This window comes from Lepidochelys kempii, chromosome 3, assembly GCF_965140285.1.
Source record: "Lepidochelys kempii isolate rLepKem1 chromosome 3, rLepKem1.hap1, whole genome shotgun sequence".
NCBI classification, from domain to species: Eukaryota; Metazoa; Chordata; order Testudines; family Cheloniidae; genus Lepidochelys; species Lepidochelys kempii.
In genome coordinates this window covers 211,422,444-211,438,838 of record NC_136382.1, presented here as the reverse complement: position 1 = coordinate 211,438,838, position 16,395 = coordinate 211,422,444, and the positions used below count along the sequence as shown (strand labels likewise).

The window sequence follows — 16,395 nt, the reverse complement described above, 5'->3', positions numbered from 1 at the left end:
CTTGAGGCGGGACTTCCCATGATCGGTGTCCACAGAGGATCATCAGCAGTGGGGTGACACTAGTTACAGCGGCTGTGGGCAGCAGCATGGTGCTGCTAGCTACCTAACACCCCTGCAGGCCTGGGTTCTAGACCTGCTGGGCCTTGGGTTTTGTAGCTAACAATAGCCCTCCTTGGGGCCGGTTTATCACCCCTGGTGTAAAGCCTCCATCCCAAAGCATCTGCCATTTGTCCCCGCCAGGACTGCAGTCCTTACAATTTGATGCCAGCTAGCCTGTCAACATAGCACAGGCCACACTCCGGCCTCTTCCACCCGGGCTGGGCTCTTTGTCGGCCCCCTCGGCCCTTCCAATATTTAAACATGCAGTGGAGGTGGGAGGAAAAGTGTAGGAACTTAGTGCAGTGGAATATCCTATAAATAGAGCAGGGGATGGACCGCTGCAGAGAAATGCTGCTTTTTTGTGACCACCTCGGAATGGCTGCCAGATCTGTTACTGTGACCATCTCTGCAGGGGCCTCTCAGTGGACACTGAAGGAAGAGGAGAAAGACTGCACCGCAGCTGAATGACTAGTCCCAGGCAGGAGGCCACATGGGGCTGGCATCAAGTGAGTCTCAATCTTGGTTTCAGGAGCCCTTTTTTGAATAGTTATTGATTGGGGGGCGGGAGTGTTGGGGGCTTTCCTGCACTGTCCCCTTGGAGTTCTGAGGATCTCCTCACTTCTCCCCCCAAACCACATCCCCCAACCTGAAGGGGGACAGAGGAACAGGAGTCCAAATCTGAGCTCACAAATCTCCCCTCTGAGCAGGCTCAGGCTGGGTGTTCTGCCTCCCCAACATGCCTGGACATCCCAGCAGGGCCATAGCAAACCACCACTGGATTCACACCTGGTTCAAGAGCCGTTTCTCTCTGATAACCCGAACATCTCATCAGCAATTCAAATCTGAAGAGACAAGAAAACTTCCCCCGAGTTCTTTTTCCTTTCTGCCTCTCTCACAGGCTTCCACCTGCTCATCCAACCGCTCCGGGATCAGAGAAAGCAAGTGCCGATTGGGCTGAGAGGCGTTCCCAGTGGAGAATCTGACCCACTGTTACAATGGGGCTTCTCCAGCACACCCTGGTTCTGTTAAAGGTATATGTCCCAGAGCTCTCGTCAGAGCATCTAGAGACAATGTCCACATGGCTATGGCTGGGGGCCCCCTGCCATGGGGAACTAGAGCACAGAGTGACATGGAGCTGACATAACCTTCTGCGTTCTCTCCTCTGGGACCAGTCATTCCTGGAGTGCTGGCAGGACAGTGCCAGGGCTGGGGAGAAGCGGAGGGTGGCATCAGTTTGCAGATTCCACATAAACAGGCCAAAGAGCCCAGTTCCTTAACACTGTAACTGGCGTTTCTCCTGCCTGGTTTTTCACCTGACTGAGTTAAGCCCTGCAGCCCAACACCCATGGGACGAGAGGGAGTTTGATGTGTTTTTCTAGTCGAGTGCCAGGTTCTGTCCCTAGCTGGACGCAGCAGTCCCAGCTGAGCATGAATTTCCGTAACCCTTTCCAGCACCCTCCCTCCCATTGTTCAGTTACATGAGAGATGGGAAACCAGGCACCAACACCACCAAGGGAACTCAGCCTGTGCACGCTCCCCGGTACCCCCCTGGGGAACACGTGACGTGCTCACAGCAATAGAGTGCAAAGATAAGGACATCAGCATGCTCTGAGCCCAGCGTGGTCTTTCCATGAGAGCACACTGCTTTGCCCAGCTTCAAGAGAGAGGGAGAATCTAACGCTCACTTCCCTCTTCGTCCTGGTCAAGGGAAAGTGCTTCATAATACACACGTGGTGTGTAGAACATGGGCATCGAACAGCCCAGAAGGCCTAGAAGGGCAGGGTGCAGGACCACAGGGAAGGGCAAAGCTGGATAAGAAGGCAGCCTCTCTCTCGGTCACTGACACTTATACCATAATCTGAACGTGTGTGCGCAAGCGGGACCGTCGAGGAGATCCAGAGGAGAGGGGGAGTCATGGTAGAAGGACCATCGCTGCAGCGGCTCAGTGGCAGGATCCGGACAGGAGGTGGGTTTGGTTCCTGGCTCGGATTAATGGCCCAGTTTTCTCTCCTGCGGGTAGTGCTACATGTTTCCACTGGAACTCTGAGGAGCTTTGCCCCCTTCCCCTGCCTAATCCCCACTGGGGGTGGGAGGGAGCCAGGACTTCACGTTGCACCCATAAAAGTCACTCCTTCATTGTATGGAGATGGCATGCCAGTGTAATGTGCAATAGACCTCACCGCAGGCTAACCAGGCAGTTTCCATGGCGTTCCCACCCCTTCCGTCTCAAGAATCGCAACCCACAATTGAAATTGGTTAGTCTCTAAGGTGCCACAAGTCCTCCTTTTCTTTTTGCGAATACAGACTAACACGGCTGTTACTCTGAAACCCACAATTGGACAGCGCTTGTGGGGCTGGGAGTTTACAAGTTCAGCCGCTGGCTCAGAGAACAGGTTCTTTGTGGATTTCCCCAGAGAGGCTTTTCCTGCAGGTTTGAGTTTAGAAATAAAGATGAGGAACCTTCCCTTGGTTCTCTCCATCTTCTCGTTCCTTTCTGCCAGGCCTTTGGCTGTTTGTCTCACAGCTCCTGGACCAGGCAGAGCACAAGGTGCAAAGAGGAATGAGGTGAGCAGGATTTTCTGCAGAGAATGGGAAGCAGGCAAAAAGGTCACAGAGATCAGAGATGCAGAGGATGTGAAGATCATCCAGTCCCTCCATGATTATGCAGGAGTGCTACCTTTGGTGTATTTCAAGTCTAATTGTAAAGTCCCAAGAGATGGGTGGGGCTAGGCCATCCTTCACTGGGAGGCTATTCCATAGCTTGAGAGCTCAAGCTCCAAGTCCATTGCCTCATCACATCCCATTATTCCTTGTTGTTATCGACGCCCTGGGAAATTTCTCTCCAGCCATCGGGAGAAAATCTTCCTCCACAAAAGCGCCTAGCAAGTGCACCATGCCAACAACTCCAGTACAGCACACACAGGCCCACCTTCCCCCGAGACAATGGGGCAGTCACATTCATCCCACTGAGCCTCACAAAGGCAAGGGGTGCAATTCTCTGCAAACAGGGAAGCGAGATCCTCAGAACTAAGTTCCTCATGAAAGCTCGTGTTGTTTCACAAACTCCTCAGCCACCACAGCTGCTCCTTTCCCATGCAGACCACATCAGGAGTCAGAGGATCTGAGGGACCCTCCCTGGGGGGAGATGCTGCAGCAGCGGGAAAAGGAGCCAGCAAAAGCCATTACGAACAGGTAATTTCTACTTTCTTCCCCACTGATGACAATGGGCCTAATTCTGGAAGAGCTCTATGCCTACCGGTGAGAGGAAAGCATGGGGCATATACAGAGGATGTGCTGTATTTGAAGTAGCGTACATATCATATGTAATAAATAACAGGGAATTTCAGGTACACAAGGAATAAAGGGCAAGGCCCTAAATCAGAAAGCCAAATTCAAAGTGAAGCACTTTGGGCCAGTAAAGCAGCCTGTTACTGGGGAGAGAAGCCCTCCCCACGCCCCCATCAAACCCAGCAGGTCAGTACTCGAGACCCTAAAGCCGCAGGGAGAGGAGAGGAGAGCCTGAGGGTCCTGGAGCAGCCTGGTGAGGTCTGGTGTGGTTAGACAGCACTGGGAGCCCCCTCCACCCCACAGTTAGGACAGGGACCAGAGAAGGGTTTAATACCGTGTATGTCCCAATGCAGCAGGTAGGGTTCCCACAATCAGCGGGGACTAGTTCTTTGTATCCTTAGGGCTCCGTGTGCACTGAAGTTAGTGGTGTCTATTTCTTGTTTATTCTGGTCACCTTATGAATCACAAAGTCATTAATACATCCCGATGGCCGTGTGATCTCGCTCATTATGCTGGCTGCGGGAATCCCCACTAACTAGGAGCCTTGTTCTCCTCAGGACTGCAGCACTCTTGCTGCCTTGTTTCTAACATGTAGCTGGAACGACTCACCCTCCTCTCTGGGCTTGGGGGCTGGCTGGCTGGGGGAGGGGGTTACAGGCTGAGGAGCCAACAGGCAATAGTGTTTCATGGTCTCCTTCAGGACCCTGAACCTCCCAGCTGGTGAGGCGCCGAGTCCAGCACCAGCTCCCTCAGGACAAAGAAGCTGCCCTACCAGGAGGTCGCTGCTGATAGGGACCATCGTCTGTCTGCGTAAGTGGTGAGCACGTGCGCCGGACTGGCCGGGGAGTGAATGCTCAGGAACGACCCAGTGGCCCTTGGCATGGGATTGCTGCTCACATACGAGGCTCTCCTACCTGTTAATTCACTGGGAGTTTGGCGCATGGAATGACTGGCTTGCAGGGGGCTTGCTGACAGCTCTTCAGGGCTGGGCCTGTCTCTGAGCTTGGGTTTGTGTAGCACACTGGGGCTCAAGCCCCCACTGTGCTGGAGTAACAAGCAATAAACACGCCCTGTCAGGCTTGTTCTTGGGCTAGTGGTTCTGGTTGAGTTGGGAGCAGGGCTCTGGGCCAGGGGTTCTCAAGCTGGGGGTAGAGAGCCCCTAGGGGTCATGAGGTTATTACATGGAGGCTTGTGAGCAGTCAGCCACCACCCCCAACATTTATAATACTGTTAAAGATAATTTATAAAGGGGCGGGGGTCACACTCAGAGGCTGGCTCTGTGAAAGAGGTCACCAATACATCCGATGAAGTGAGCTGTAGCTCACGAAAGCTCATGCTCAAATAAATGGGTTAGTCTCTAAGGTGCCACAAGTCCTCCTTTTCTTTTTGCGGATACAGACTAACAGGGCTGCTACTCTGAAACCTGTCAATACAAGTTTGAGAACCACTGCTCTAGGGGATGGTGGGTGCCGAGTCCTTCGGGCTACGCTAGCCTGAGTGGGACAGGTAGAGTGGCTAGGTGCCAGGTTTTCAACCAGAAAGTCCGGTCGAAAAGGGGACCTGACAGTGTCCGGTCAAATCTACTGACCAGACACCCAAAGTTCAGTTACCGCGGGCAGGGGAGGCAGGTAGGTGCTGGGTCATCACCCCTGCCAGCCCCTATTCAGCTGGGGCCGCCCCCTACCTGCCTCAGGCAGCCGTAGCTCCCAGCTCAGGCTCTACAGAAGAGTCCCTGCTGACCTGGTCAGGGGGGTAGAAGGCGAAAAACAGCGACCAACTAGGGGGAGGGGAGAAGAGGGGTGGATGGGGGCAGGGCCTTGGGGGGAAGGAGGCAGGGCAGGGGAGATTCCAGCACTCCAGTGTCCAGCTTTTAATTACCACCAAAGTGGCAAACAGGGCTGGGCAGGGAGGAGCTGAAGCCCAATGGGGTCAGCACTGGCTGTAGGGACAGGAGTTGTTAGGTCTCCAGGCTGGGCTCAGACTCATGCTTCAAGGTATGGAACCACTGGGCGAGCTCAGGGAAAGCCCTAGTGCCATGTAGGCTGGTGCAGCTGCTTTGGAGCTCTGCCCCTTGCCCCGATGCCACGGAGGTGCCATCTAAGCCTTCCCAGCACCAGGAAAGAAGCGCCACACTTGGGTGCAGCCCAACCAAGAGCCTGAGGGAAGCCAGGAGACTCCTTCTGGCTGAGCCTAGCTTCCTGAGGCCTCCCACTGCACCAAGCAGAAAGTAGCAAGGAGGCAATGAGCCCCCAATCTGCTCCTCAGCCCCGGCCAGCCCCTAACAGCAGCCTTCTTGGGTGGCTCCCCCCATTCCCCACTAACACCCTCCCTCCCCTTCAGTGGCCTCCTTTCCTGACCACCCCTCACCCAACCCCAAAGCTGGCTCATTACTCATCCCTGCATCCCCTCCTGCACACTAACTTCTCTACTGGAGCCTGGCTCCATCTGCCAGGCTGGGATATGGCCCTGCCAGGGGGGAGCTTCCTTCATAACTGAAAGTGTATTGGCCTTCACTGCTGCTCGAGGAGCATTTTGCACCACATAAAAGCACCACAATTTGGTAATGACAGTTGCTTCCCAGGAGAGATGCAACTCACAGCTGCAGTGTAGGTCAAGTCAACCAGGGAAGCTTGCAAACACCCAAGTGGTCTCCGGGAAACTGTGCAAACTTCTTCTATTTAAAGAGGTGAGTCAATCAGCCCTAGAGGCAGGAGGGTGACAAGAGTCTGCTTCCTGAAGCAGACATCGCACCCCAAAGGGATCTGTCAGAACAAAAAGCAAAAGCATGCTGTGCAAAAAGGAGGAAGCACTGAGGCAAAGGGTGAGAGCCTAAAAAAGTCAGAGTGGCCACAAGGGGGCTATCCTCTTTCCTTTTGGTGGTACAAGTTTTCTGATGGCCATCCCCATTACTTATTTCCTTGTGACCCAGTTTTCCTCTTCTGCAATGAACAAAGAACCTGTTCCAGGGGTCCTGATGACAGCTCCTTCATTTCCCTGTGCATCCCACTCAGTACCGACATTCCTCTTAGCACAGTCTTGTAATGGGTGAATCACCAATCAACAGCTGTGTTCAAGTATCACTAAAGGGCTACATTTGTTGTCTGGTTCTTTTCCACCCTAAGTACCTTCCTGTCCCAATCTCTTCCTCCATTTCTGTACATGCTCTGCATTTACTTTTTTCCCCAGGTCATCCTCTTCCCAGCTCCAGGCCTCGGAGTCTTTACAGGCATCTAGTTTCCTCTTGGGGCTTGGTCTACATGGGAAAACTGCACAAGCTTAACCTAAAGCGGTGGTTCTCAACCAGGTGTATCTGTGGGGGTATGCAGAAGTCTTGCAGGGGGTACATCAACTCATCTAGCTATTTGCCTAGATTACAACAGGATACATAAAAAGCACTAGTGAAGTCAGTACAAACTAAAATTTCATTACTTGTTTATACTGCTCTATACACTATACACTCAAATGTAAGTACAATATTTATATTCCAGTTGTTTCCAATTTTTCAGTATAGTGTGCTGTGACACTTTTGTATTTTTATGTCTGATTTTGTAAGCAAGTAGTTTAAGTGAGGTGTAACTGGGGGGGTATGCAAGACAAATCAGACTCCTGAAAGGGGTACAGCAGTCTGCAAAGGTTAAGAGCCACTGACCTAAAGCATGAATTTACACTAATGCAGTAAAGCTCTGCACTGACATTGTTTCAGTTTAAGGGCTTGTTATTGCAGTTTAGTTCACACCTGTTCCCAACTGATTTACACTAAACCAAAATCAAGAGCATCCCCACAGTAAATTCACACCTCGTGTTAAGCCAGTGCAACTCATGTACACAAGCCATTACACTGCTATGCTTCAACTACTCTAGACTGACCTCACTTTCAGCTTTTATTTGATGCCCAGACTCCTCTGTACAATGAATAAGGATACCTGTAAGCAATGACTTCTAGGTATATTTGCTAAATCATTTCCTCATAATTATATAAGGTTATCTCCCACCCCCATTTTCAGTTTTTGGGGTCTTGTTTTTAAGAATTAACATAATTACAGAATCACAGACTACTTAGCAATGGAAGCTGATGCACCTGTTGCTAAACCACAATGCACTGTACGTATTGAAAACTAGACGCAGCAAAAATCAAGTCAAGGCATGAACTTAGGAAACTAGCTAATAGATTTAAGAAATAAGCCTGGCAGGTGCAGGTGACCATGAAAACTGTCAAAGTAAGAGAACTTTACCAAAGTAGGCCATTCCAATGGCTAGTACTCAAGAACCTTCGTGTGTGAACAAGTCTAGGGACCGACCTGTTCAGAGTGTTGGGATTACTTAATAGTTCCAAAAGTCTTACAGGCATGAGTGAAGCCTAACATTAGATAAGTCTATCGGAAACTTGTGGATTACGCAGAATGTGTCTTTTGGGCCAAGTAATTTTCTATTTACTACATTAAGAAGGTTTATACTTTTACAAGCATAATCTACCATTAGACATTTCATTAGAAGTACAAACAAGTTTGTTCTTTCAAAATCAGTGCCTGTGAAGGTGCTCTAAAGCGTTCTCCTTGAATGTTGAAATGGTATTCGACTACTGCATAAGAACGGCCATACTGGGTCAGACCAAAGGTCCCTCTAGCCCAGTATCCTGTCTTCCCACAGTGGCCAATGCTAGATGTCCCAGAGGGAATGAACAGAACAGGTAATCATCAAGTGATCCATCCCATCACCCATTCCCAGCTTCTGGCAAACAAAGGCTAGGAACACCATCCCTGCCCTTCCTGGCTAATAGCCATTGATGGACCTTGCCTCCATGAATTTATCTAGTTCTTTTTTGAAACAGGCCAGAATATTGAGGAGCTGCAGGGTTTTTGTTTATTTATCAAAAAAGGTTCCTGGCAATCTAACAACATCCTTACCGGGTCATGCTCAGCTTCCACATGAAGTGCCAAAGCCCCTTGCAACTTATTAGAGATCACAAAATAGGCTTCAGTTTGAAATACTTCCTCATATACAATTTATTTTATGCTCTTCAATCATGTATTTGCTGCGTACTACAGGAATTATCTTACCAGTACCATAAAAGGTTTTGCCCATCAGCATACAGGCTGCTTTATGACTGCAACGTATGTTGCAGAACAGACTGTGACTGCATAAAACCACTCAGTTTAGTTCATTCCCCCCCCAGTTTGTCTAATCGGACACAGCAGGTTGCGGAAGAGAAAGTCATGACAGAGCTGTATTTTTTCTCCCTCAACATACACTGTTTAAAGGTAACCTGCAACAACTTGCGCTTCTGCCCTTTTCTGCTTCTTTATATGTAAAAAGTAGTGGCAATTGAGCTGTTACCTTTTAACCAGAGTGTTTAAAATTTTGTAAACAGCCATTTAATTTCATTTTGAGTAAAAACGCCTTCGTTTAAGAATTCAAAACATCATCTGATACTTCACTGGTTCTCCAATACAGCTACAGAAGACTAGACTTTACATTCCTGATCATTTTAAGTTAAAAACCAGTAGAACAAAAGTTACACTTCCTTTTAGATCACTTTCAGAATCAAAAAACCTATCAAAAAAGGCACAAGCACCTTTTGTAAAAACACTCTGCAGATCACCTTTAACTTGTGTCTCCGCATCCATATCTCAGAACAAACGCAGAAATTAAAGATACACCTCAGTCCAGAATTCAAAATAAACTGAGAAGATATGACTGGTTTGATAGCTATCAATTTTTTAAGTTTGACAACCTGTATAACGTCAACTTCAATGACATACATGACTTGCTTTGAAGTTACTGAAGCATTAACAGAAGCAGTACGGCTACGACAAAGAGGTTTTTAGTTAGAAATACACATTTTATTTCTATGTGTCAATAAAAAAAGTCCCACATTTTCAGATCACAGGATGCAAATGCATACAACAAAAAAAGTTGCGCACTAATCTACTAATGTGATGTCACAATTTAGACGATCCCGATCCAGGCCAATTGTCATTTGATTGAAATACCCTTCTAGGACTAAGCCCTTACCATTTACATCAGAGACAAAATCCCTTATAACAACGTAAACAAAATAACTTTCTTCCTAAAAGGTTAACTTTGAAATTTCAGTCCATTCTGACAGGACTTGCACTCCTCCTTCGAGGGCTTCCTGATGGTGAACGACTGAAAGTGAAAGAAAAACAGAAGTTAGTTGGAGTAACTCTAGTGTTGACTTGGAACTGCCGATATAGCAATATCACCAGGAAAAAAAACAAACAAACAAACACCACCTCATGTATTTTCTGTAATAACCCAATAATTGGCACCAATGAAGGTAGAGAATTAGTTTTACTTTTAAAACAGATCTTACACATACATCCTCAAAGGGTATATGAAATTGTAACTTTGCTACAGAATCATTAGTAACCTTTAAATGAAAGGTTTCAGAGTGGTAGCCATCTTAGTCTGTATCAGCAAAAACAACGAGGAGTCCTTATGGCACTTTAGAGACTAACAAATTTATCTGGGCATGAAAATGACATCTTGAAGTATGGAATCCTTTCTGGAAGTGCATGAAAGCGTTAACAGGAAAGGATAAAAAGGAAGCTACAAACAAGGATCTCAAGGTCAGGCACACACTGTGGCAAGGCACAAGCTACTTTAGTTCCCATGCACTCCTTCCCTCAAGAGACTTCAGTCAAGCTTGGAAAAAAAAAAGTGTTGAGAAGATCGTACTTATCCTGAATTAATGGAAAATGGCTCAAACTAAAATGGAAAAACTAAGGCTAATGATTAATTACATAAAATATACAATGTTCTAACACATACTCATCTGGGTTATGAAAGGGAAATGTAGAAAGTTCTATCTTGCTATTACCATGTAGCAACAACAGACTGTACAGCTGTCAGTCAAAACAGAAAGAAAAGGAGTACTAACCAATTTATTTGAGCATAAGCTTTCGTGAGCTACAGCTCACTTCATCGGATGCATCGGATGCTCCATCCGATGAAGTGAGCTGTACCTCACGAAAGCTTATGCTCAAATAAATTGGTTAGTCTCTAAGGTGCCACAAGTCCTCCTTTTCTTTTTGCGAATACGGACTAACACGGCTGTTGCTCTGAAACCAGTCAAGACAGAGCCACCAGCAAGGTGGACCACAGTTTGACTACATTCAATCAGATGGGTGTTTGCTATAAGAAGTCTTTAGTTTATATTTTGCTTCAACACATTTAATCCATTTCCAGTTTTACTCAGAGCCATTTATGTTTTCCATTATCTTTACTTCTCTCATTCAGATTTTTGACTCTGGTTATACCCCCCCCACCCCCTTGAGAAAGTAGGTTCAGTCCTTCTGAAAAGGATTTAATTGTAAGCCAGAAGTAGCCCACTGCACCTTCTAGAACACAAATTAATCTCATTATGATCACTGGAGTTTTTAAATAGACTGCTTAAAATTGATTCCCCCTGTGCTTAAAATTTATTTCATGCTTTAGGTCATCCACTTGTACAATCTCAGGTTAATGAAGCCATTGTAGAGGATGGAACTAATACAGCAATTGCCAAAGGCAAGATCCTCATAATACAACATGCACCCACTTTCTTGGAAACAGCTTTACCATTTTGGACCTGAGTAATCAGTGTCCCATGCATTAATTAAGGCAGCCCTGTCCATCCAAAATACACCTTACAGTTAAATCAGAGACAAAGTATAGGGAAAAGTTCTGGTAATCTCAGTCAAACAAGTTTTCAGTAGTCTTTAGTCACAAGATTCAACTTACCTTCTCTTTGGAGATGGTGATCTGGACTTTGATCGGCTGCAAAATATGGACACAAGTGAAAAAAAAAGTTACATGAAAACAATTCCTTCCATACTGAAAAATCTCCAAAAATGCCTTAGACAGCATTTTAAATACGCATCACTGAATGTATGCAAAAATCCTTTAAAAAGGATTTGTATGGGCATCAAGTTAATCCCCACAATCCCTACTACTAAGGCAGATACACTGCATGGTTTCTTATCTCCATAGGCATTTGGAGAGAGTTCTTTCACCATCACTGTTCAATATCAGCACTGATTGGTTGATGGATAAACATGAGGAAGCAGCTGTCAGTGTTGCGCTGAATACCATTCTATTTCAAAATTTTTAAAGATACTGTATGACACTTGCTACAATTAGCAATAACTGAGCATCATCCGTTTCTGAAAATACTGCACTGAAGTTTTATCTGTCCTCATCTCTTGAGATGCATTCACCATCCATCGCTACTCATGTAATGAAAACATGCTGGTACATTTCAAGTCAGGTGCTCACATTTGTGTTTGATCCCACCTATTTCTACTTCTCGGCAACTCTTCTGTGCAGTTTTGTTTCTTCAGAAAATCCTTCAACAAAAACCATTAGCACAAGAGAGCAGTGCCTCCTTAATATGACCACCATCAGAAACAAAGTTCTCCTGCTGTGATTGTGACATTTTAAAACTACCAACAAGATGTGAACATTTAACTGATCCTTTTGGAGCTCTGCAGCCAAGAGTTCCCTTTGTTCTTCTGTAAATAAGCCATTAGAACCTTCTGCTTGCTTGAAGGTGAAGTTCAATGGAGAGTATCTTTAAAACTATGCAATGAACAATGCCAATGCTTTGACACTTTTCAGTAACTCCCATCTTGAAAAACCTCTTCCACTACTACCGGAGCACTAAACTGCATACATATGGTATGTCACAAAGAAGCTTTATGTTAGAATTTGAATTCTAGGAGTACCTCATTCACAAGAGCCAACAGCTGACTCATAGAAAAACAGTCCCAGTCCTACAATTCAGTAACATGCCCTAATATTTGAGTCTCCCTATAGCTGACACGTAAATTGATCATGGCTAGTTGTTCGCTGCACACCACTAGCATATGCAAACGAACCAGGGCATACTGGAGAATGGCCAAATGGACATTTGAATTTACGGGGGAACTAAAGTTAAGTTTCAATAGGACGTTCATGAGATAACAGGCAGAAACAGCACATTTTAGCATCAAGAGGTCATTTCTCCCCCAAACACATCCCACACCCCCGGAGTCTCTTGAGTTCTCTATTACTGTGCATTTATATTTTGCTAGATGTTGTTTAAGCATTTTTTCCCCAGCAAGTCTGGGGTTTGAAACTATGTAAGTCTCCCTTGTAATATACTTTCCTGGCACCAACTTCATTTTTACAGGATACATTAGGGTTTTAGTGCATGATGGTGAACCACAGACAAACTTCTGGTACATGAACAAGTTTTGCCTGATATGCATCTATCTACGGTCAAAAGAACACACACATTTGACTAAGTAAACCTGTAGATACTATTAAGTGGCTTTAATTAATTATGGCAAACATCTTACCTGCTTCGTGGCCATAAAGCAGATCTGGATCTGGATCTTGATCTAGACCTAAAGTTTGAAGAAGGAAACTAATGAAAGCCAACTCAAATCCACATAAGAATTAATTTCTGTATTAATACAGAAATGCAGTTAAGAAAAATAAAAATGTACAGCATTTACTGTCTAGGTAAAAAAAACTCCATCAAGCAGTCAATACTGTAGCAGCAATTTTGTTATCTTAGTAAGATCCTGTTTGCTAGCGTTAGATAGAGGCACTATTTTCCAAAAAATCAAACACTCAAATTTGGGAAGTTCATGTCATTGATAAGCTTATATTATGTTATGTAAAACCATTTTTATTTACATAATTGCTCCAGGGCTTTTTTTATTGTTTGGGGTGTGTTTTTATTGACACTCCTTAAGGACATAACTAGGCTGGCATAATGTTTAAGCATACACCAGACCCTAAGACAGCTAAACGTGCAATACCAAAAATTCAAGAGAATTGTTTCCAGAACATTCACTTTAGTTGAGGGGAAATTTCCCCAAGTTAGTATGTTTGGTCTTGAAGGCTCAAACCATTCTCACAGAATCTACTCACCAAATAAAACAAAGAATGAGTTTCACACTACTTCCCACCATACCCTTCAAATATTCTGAATCCACCTTAACAGAAATGTTGGCTGATAATCATAATACAAAACCGATTACCTTGATCTTTTTAAAGAACGTGATCGGGATCTACGGGGTGAGGCCGATCTAGATCTACGAGGTGACACAGACCTCGATCTGCGAAGGGAAGCTGACCTGGATCTAGAGTGAAAAGATTGAAAATATTATACAATGCTTTTACTTGTCTTTAAAAAAGGTGAATAGGATGTTTGACTTCTCTTTAAAAAGGAAAGCACAAGGAAGTCTGAAACGCACCTCCTACCACGGCTTCGGCTGCGTGACCGAGAATACCTTCTTCCTCTGGACCTTGAATGAGATCTAGACCGTGACCTAACGTTAGGTTAGAAAAAATAAGTATTAGAAAAGAACTTTAGAAATTAGTGCACGTGAGCCTTTGCTGAAGTTAAAATTTCAGACAACTAAAAATTAGTGTCTGTCAGTTGGAAAAAACTCAGGGCCTATTTGTTTTGAGCATTTTTACTACCTAGAAAAGATGTTAAGCTGAATTACATTTAGAATTACATTATAATATAAAACACTGTAATGTGTATTTAAAATAAACCTTGCAAGTTTGCAGGTCGACCCTCTTTGGCCCAAGGTCTAGCAGATCTAGACGATCTAGAAGTATCTATAGCCGATCGCTGCATCTAGGTGTTCTCTTCAATCTAACGACGATCAAACTGACAGCCAAATGAGCCAGGGTGAGGCTTGATTGACGCAAGAAGATTTTTCTAGGTGGGAATGTGGTCAATCTGGTGTTCCTCTTTCTAAACCGGAGGGGGGGGGCCCCAATTGAAAGCCAAATTTACTGTTACGGCGATCACCGTCTCAAATTTTCTGCCCTTTAAAGAATATGGTGAAGCTAGGTGTAGATGGCTCGAGGGGATCTGGCCTCTTATGCTGATCACCTCAAGGTCTAGGAGGATCTTAATTGTCGGATTTTGCAAGGCGCCTCAGCATGAAACCTTAAGGCTTGTGACATTCTGAATCAAGGCGACTGACTCAAACGAAGAAACCTGAAAGGTTTTGACCAGGTTGATTGTTAATATATTAACATTTAATATGAAATATCAACAAAACGTAACACACCCCTGCATGACTACAGCATTACAGTTAGGCGAATCCGGCCCAGCATGCGCTCCTTGGCTAACAAGACCGCCTCTGTCCCTAGCGAAGAGACCCGGCCGCGCCGCCCCCCCCCGTACCTGCTCCTCCTCCGACGACTGTAGCGGTGGCAGTCGTAGGCGTAGTGGCCCTTGTCTCCGCACTCGTAGCACCGGTCGTTGGGGTCGAAGGGGCGCCGCGCGGGGGGCCGGTCGTAGCGGGAGCGGCGGGGCATGCCCGTCGACAGCTCCACTCTCACCCGCGAGCCGCACAGCACCCTGCGGGCCGAGACAGGCGCCGGTCACTGCCCGCCGCCGCCGCCGCCCCCCGCGCCCGCCGCCCCCCGCCCCCCGCGCCGCCGCCCCCCGCGCCCGCCACCTACTTTCCGTCCAGCCCGAGCACCGCGTCCTCCGCGTCCCGCGGGTCCTCGAACTCCACGAAGGCGAAGCCCGGCGGGTTCCGCGCGATCCACACCGTGCGCAGCGGCCCGTAGTAGCTGAAGGCTCGCTCCAGCTCGCCCTTGCCGGCGCCGGTGCCCAGGTTGCCCACGTACACCTTGGTCTCTGCAAGAGCAACGCACGCGGTCGCCGAGGCCCCGCAGCCCGCGCCCCGCCGCCGGGCGGGCAGAGCCAGGCGCGGCCCCGCCGCACACGGCCCGCCGAGCCGCCGCCGCCGCCGCCGCCGCCATCTTGGCCGCCCCACCCGCGGCCGCCCCTGGCCCAGGCGCGCGGCGGGCGCCCAACGTGCGCAAAATGGCGGCGGCCGCCTCCCCCGCGGCGAGCCCCGCGCGCGCCGCGCCCCGCCCCCCCGGGATCGGCGAGGAGACCCCCCGCCGCCGCCAACCCCCCGCCGCCGGCCCCCGCGCGGCACGGCCTAGCGCCTACCGCCTCCATAGCGGCCGTAGCGAGACATGGCTCCCGCTCCAACCGCCCGCCCGCCAGCCGGCTGCCTGCCTCTCCGCGCGCAGGCGCCGCGAGCCCCTGATATAGAGTGCGCGGCGCACGCGCACAGCACCCCCGCCCGCCGCCGCGCGCGCTGTGAGAAGGCGGGAAGGAGAGCCCACCCCTTCCCCCCGTTGCCATAGCAACGTGCTCGGGTCGCGCAACTTGTCCCCGCGGGCGGGGGGGGACGTGAGCGACCGGTGGCGGCGGGGCCCCTGTCCGCTCTGGGGGGAGCACGGCGCTCCCCTGGGGTATGGGGGCGGGCTGGACCCCACTAGAGCCATGGGGAGCGCTAGGGGGCGGGGCCCCATTAGCGCTCCCCTGGGGTATGGGGGGGGCTACACTAGAGCCATGGGGGGGCTGGGCCCCGGGCCCCGTTAGCGCTCCCCTGGGGCATGGGGGGGCTGGGCCCCCTAGAGCCATGGGGGGGGCTGGGCCCCATTAGCGCTCCCCTGGGGTATGGGGGGGCTACACTAGAGCCATGGGGGGGCTGGGCCCCGGGCCCCGTTAGCGCTCCCCTGGGGCATGGGGGGGCTGGGCCCCATTAGCGCTCCCCTGGGGCATGGGGGGGCTACACTAGAGCCATGGGGGGGCTAGGGGGCTGGGCCCCGGGCCCCGTTAGCGCTCCCCTGGGGCATGTGGGGGCTGGGCCCCCTAGAGCCATGGGGGGGCTGGGCCCCATTAGCGCTCCCCTGGGGTATGGGGGGGCTACACTAGAGCCATGGGGGGGCTAGGGGGCTGGGCCCGGGCCCCATTAGCGCTCCCCTGGGGCATGTGGGGGCTGGGCCCCCTAGAGCCATGGGGGGGCTGGGCCCCATTAGCGCTCCCCTGGGGTATGGGGGGGCTACACTAGAGCCATGGGGGGGCTAGGGGGCTGGGCCCCGGGCCCCGTTAGCGCTCCCCTGGGGCATGTGGGGGCTGGGCCCCCTAGAGCCATGGGGGGGCTGGGCCCCATTAGCGCTCCCCTGGGG

At 49.1% G+C, this 16,395-nt stretch overlaps 1 protein-coding gene across 1 annotated transcript; it reads right to left on the bottom strand.

The window, feature by feature from the left end:
- Window positions 1-8,365: 8,365 nt before the first annotated feature.
- Window positions 8,366-15,463, bottom strand: LOC140909813 (serine/arginine-rich splicing factor 7). Its single transcript, XM_073339978.2, has 8 exons — window positions 15,368-15,463; window positions 14,866-15,046; window positions 14,585-14,761; window positions 13,635-13,709; window positions 13,419-13,520; window positions 12,729-12,776; window positions 11,131-11,166; window positions 8,366-9,534 (listed from the first exon to the last, which is right to left on the bottom strand). Exons 1-8 carry the CDS (start codon window positions 15,393-15,395, stop codon window positions 9,477-9,479), a joined length of 705 nt encoding a protein of 234 aa, XP_073196079.1. The 5' UTR covers window positions 15,396-15,463; the 3' UTR covers window positions 8,366-9,476.
- Window positions 15,464-16,395: the final 932 nt, after the last annotated feature.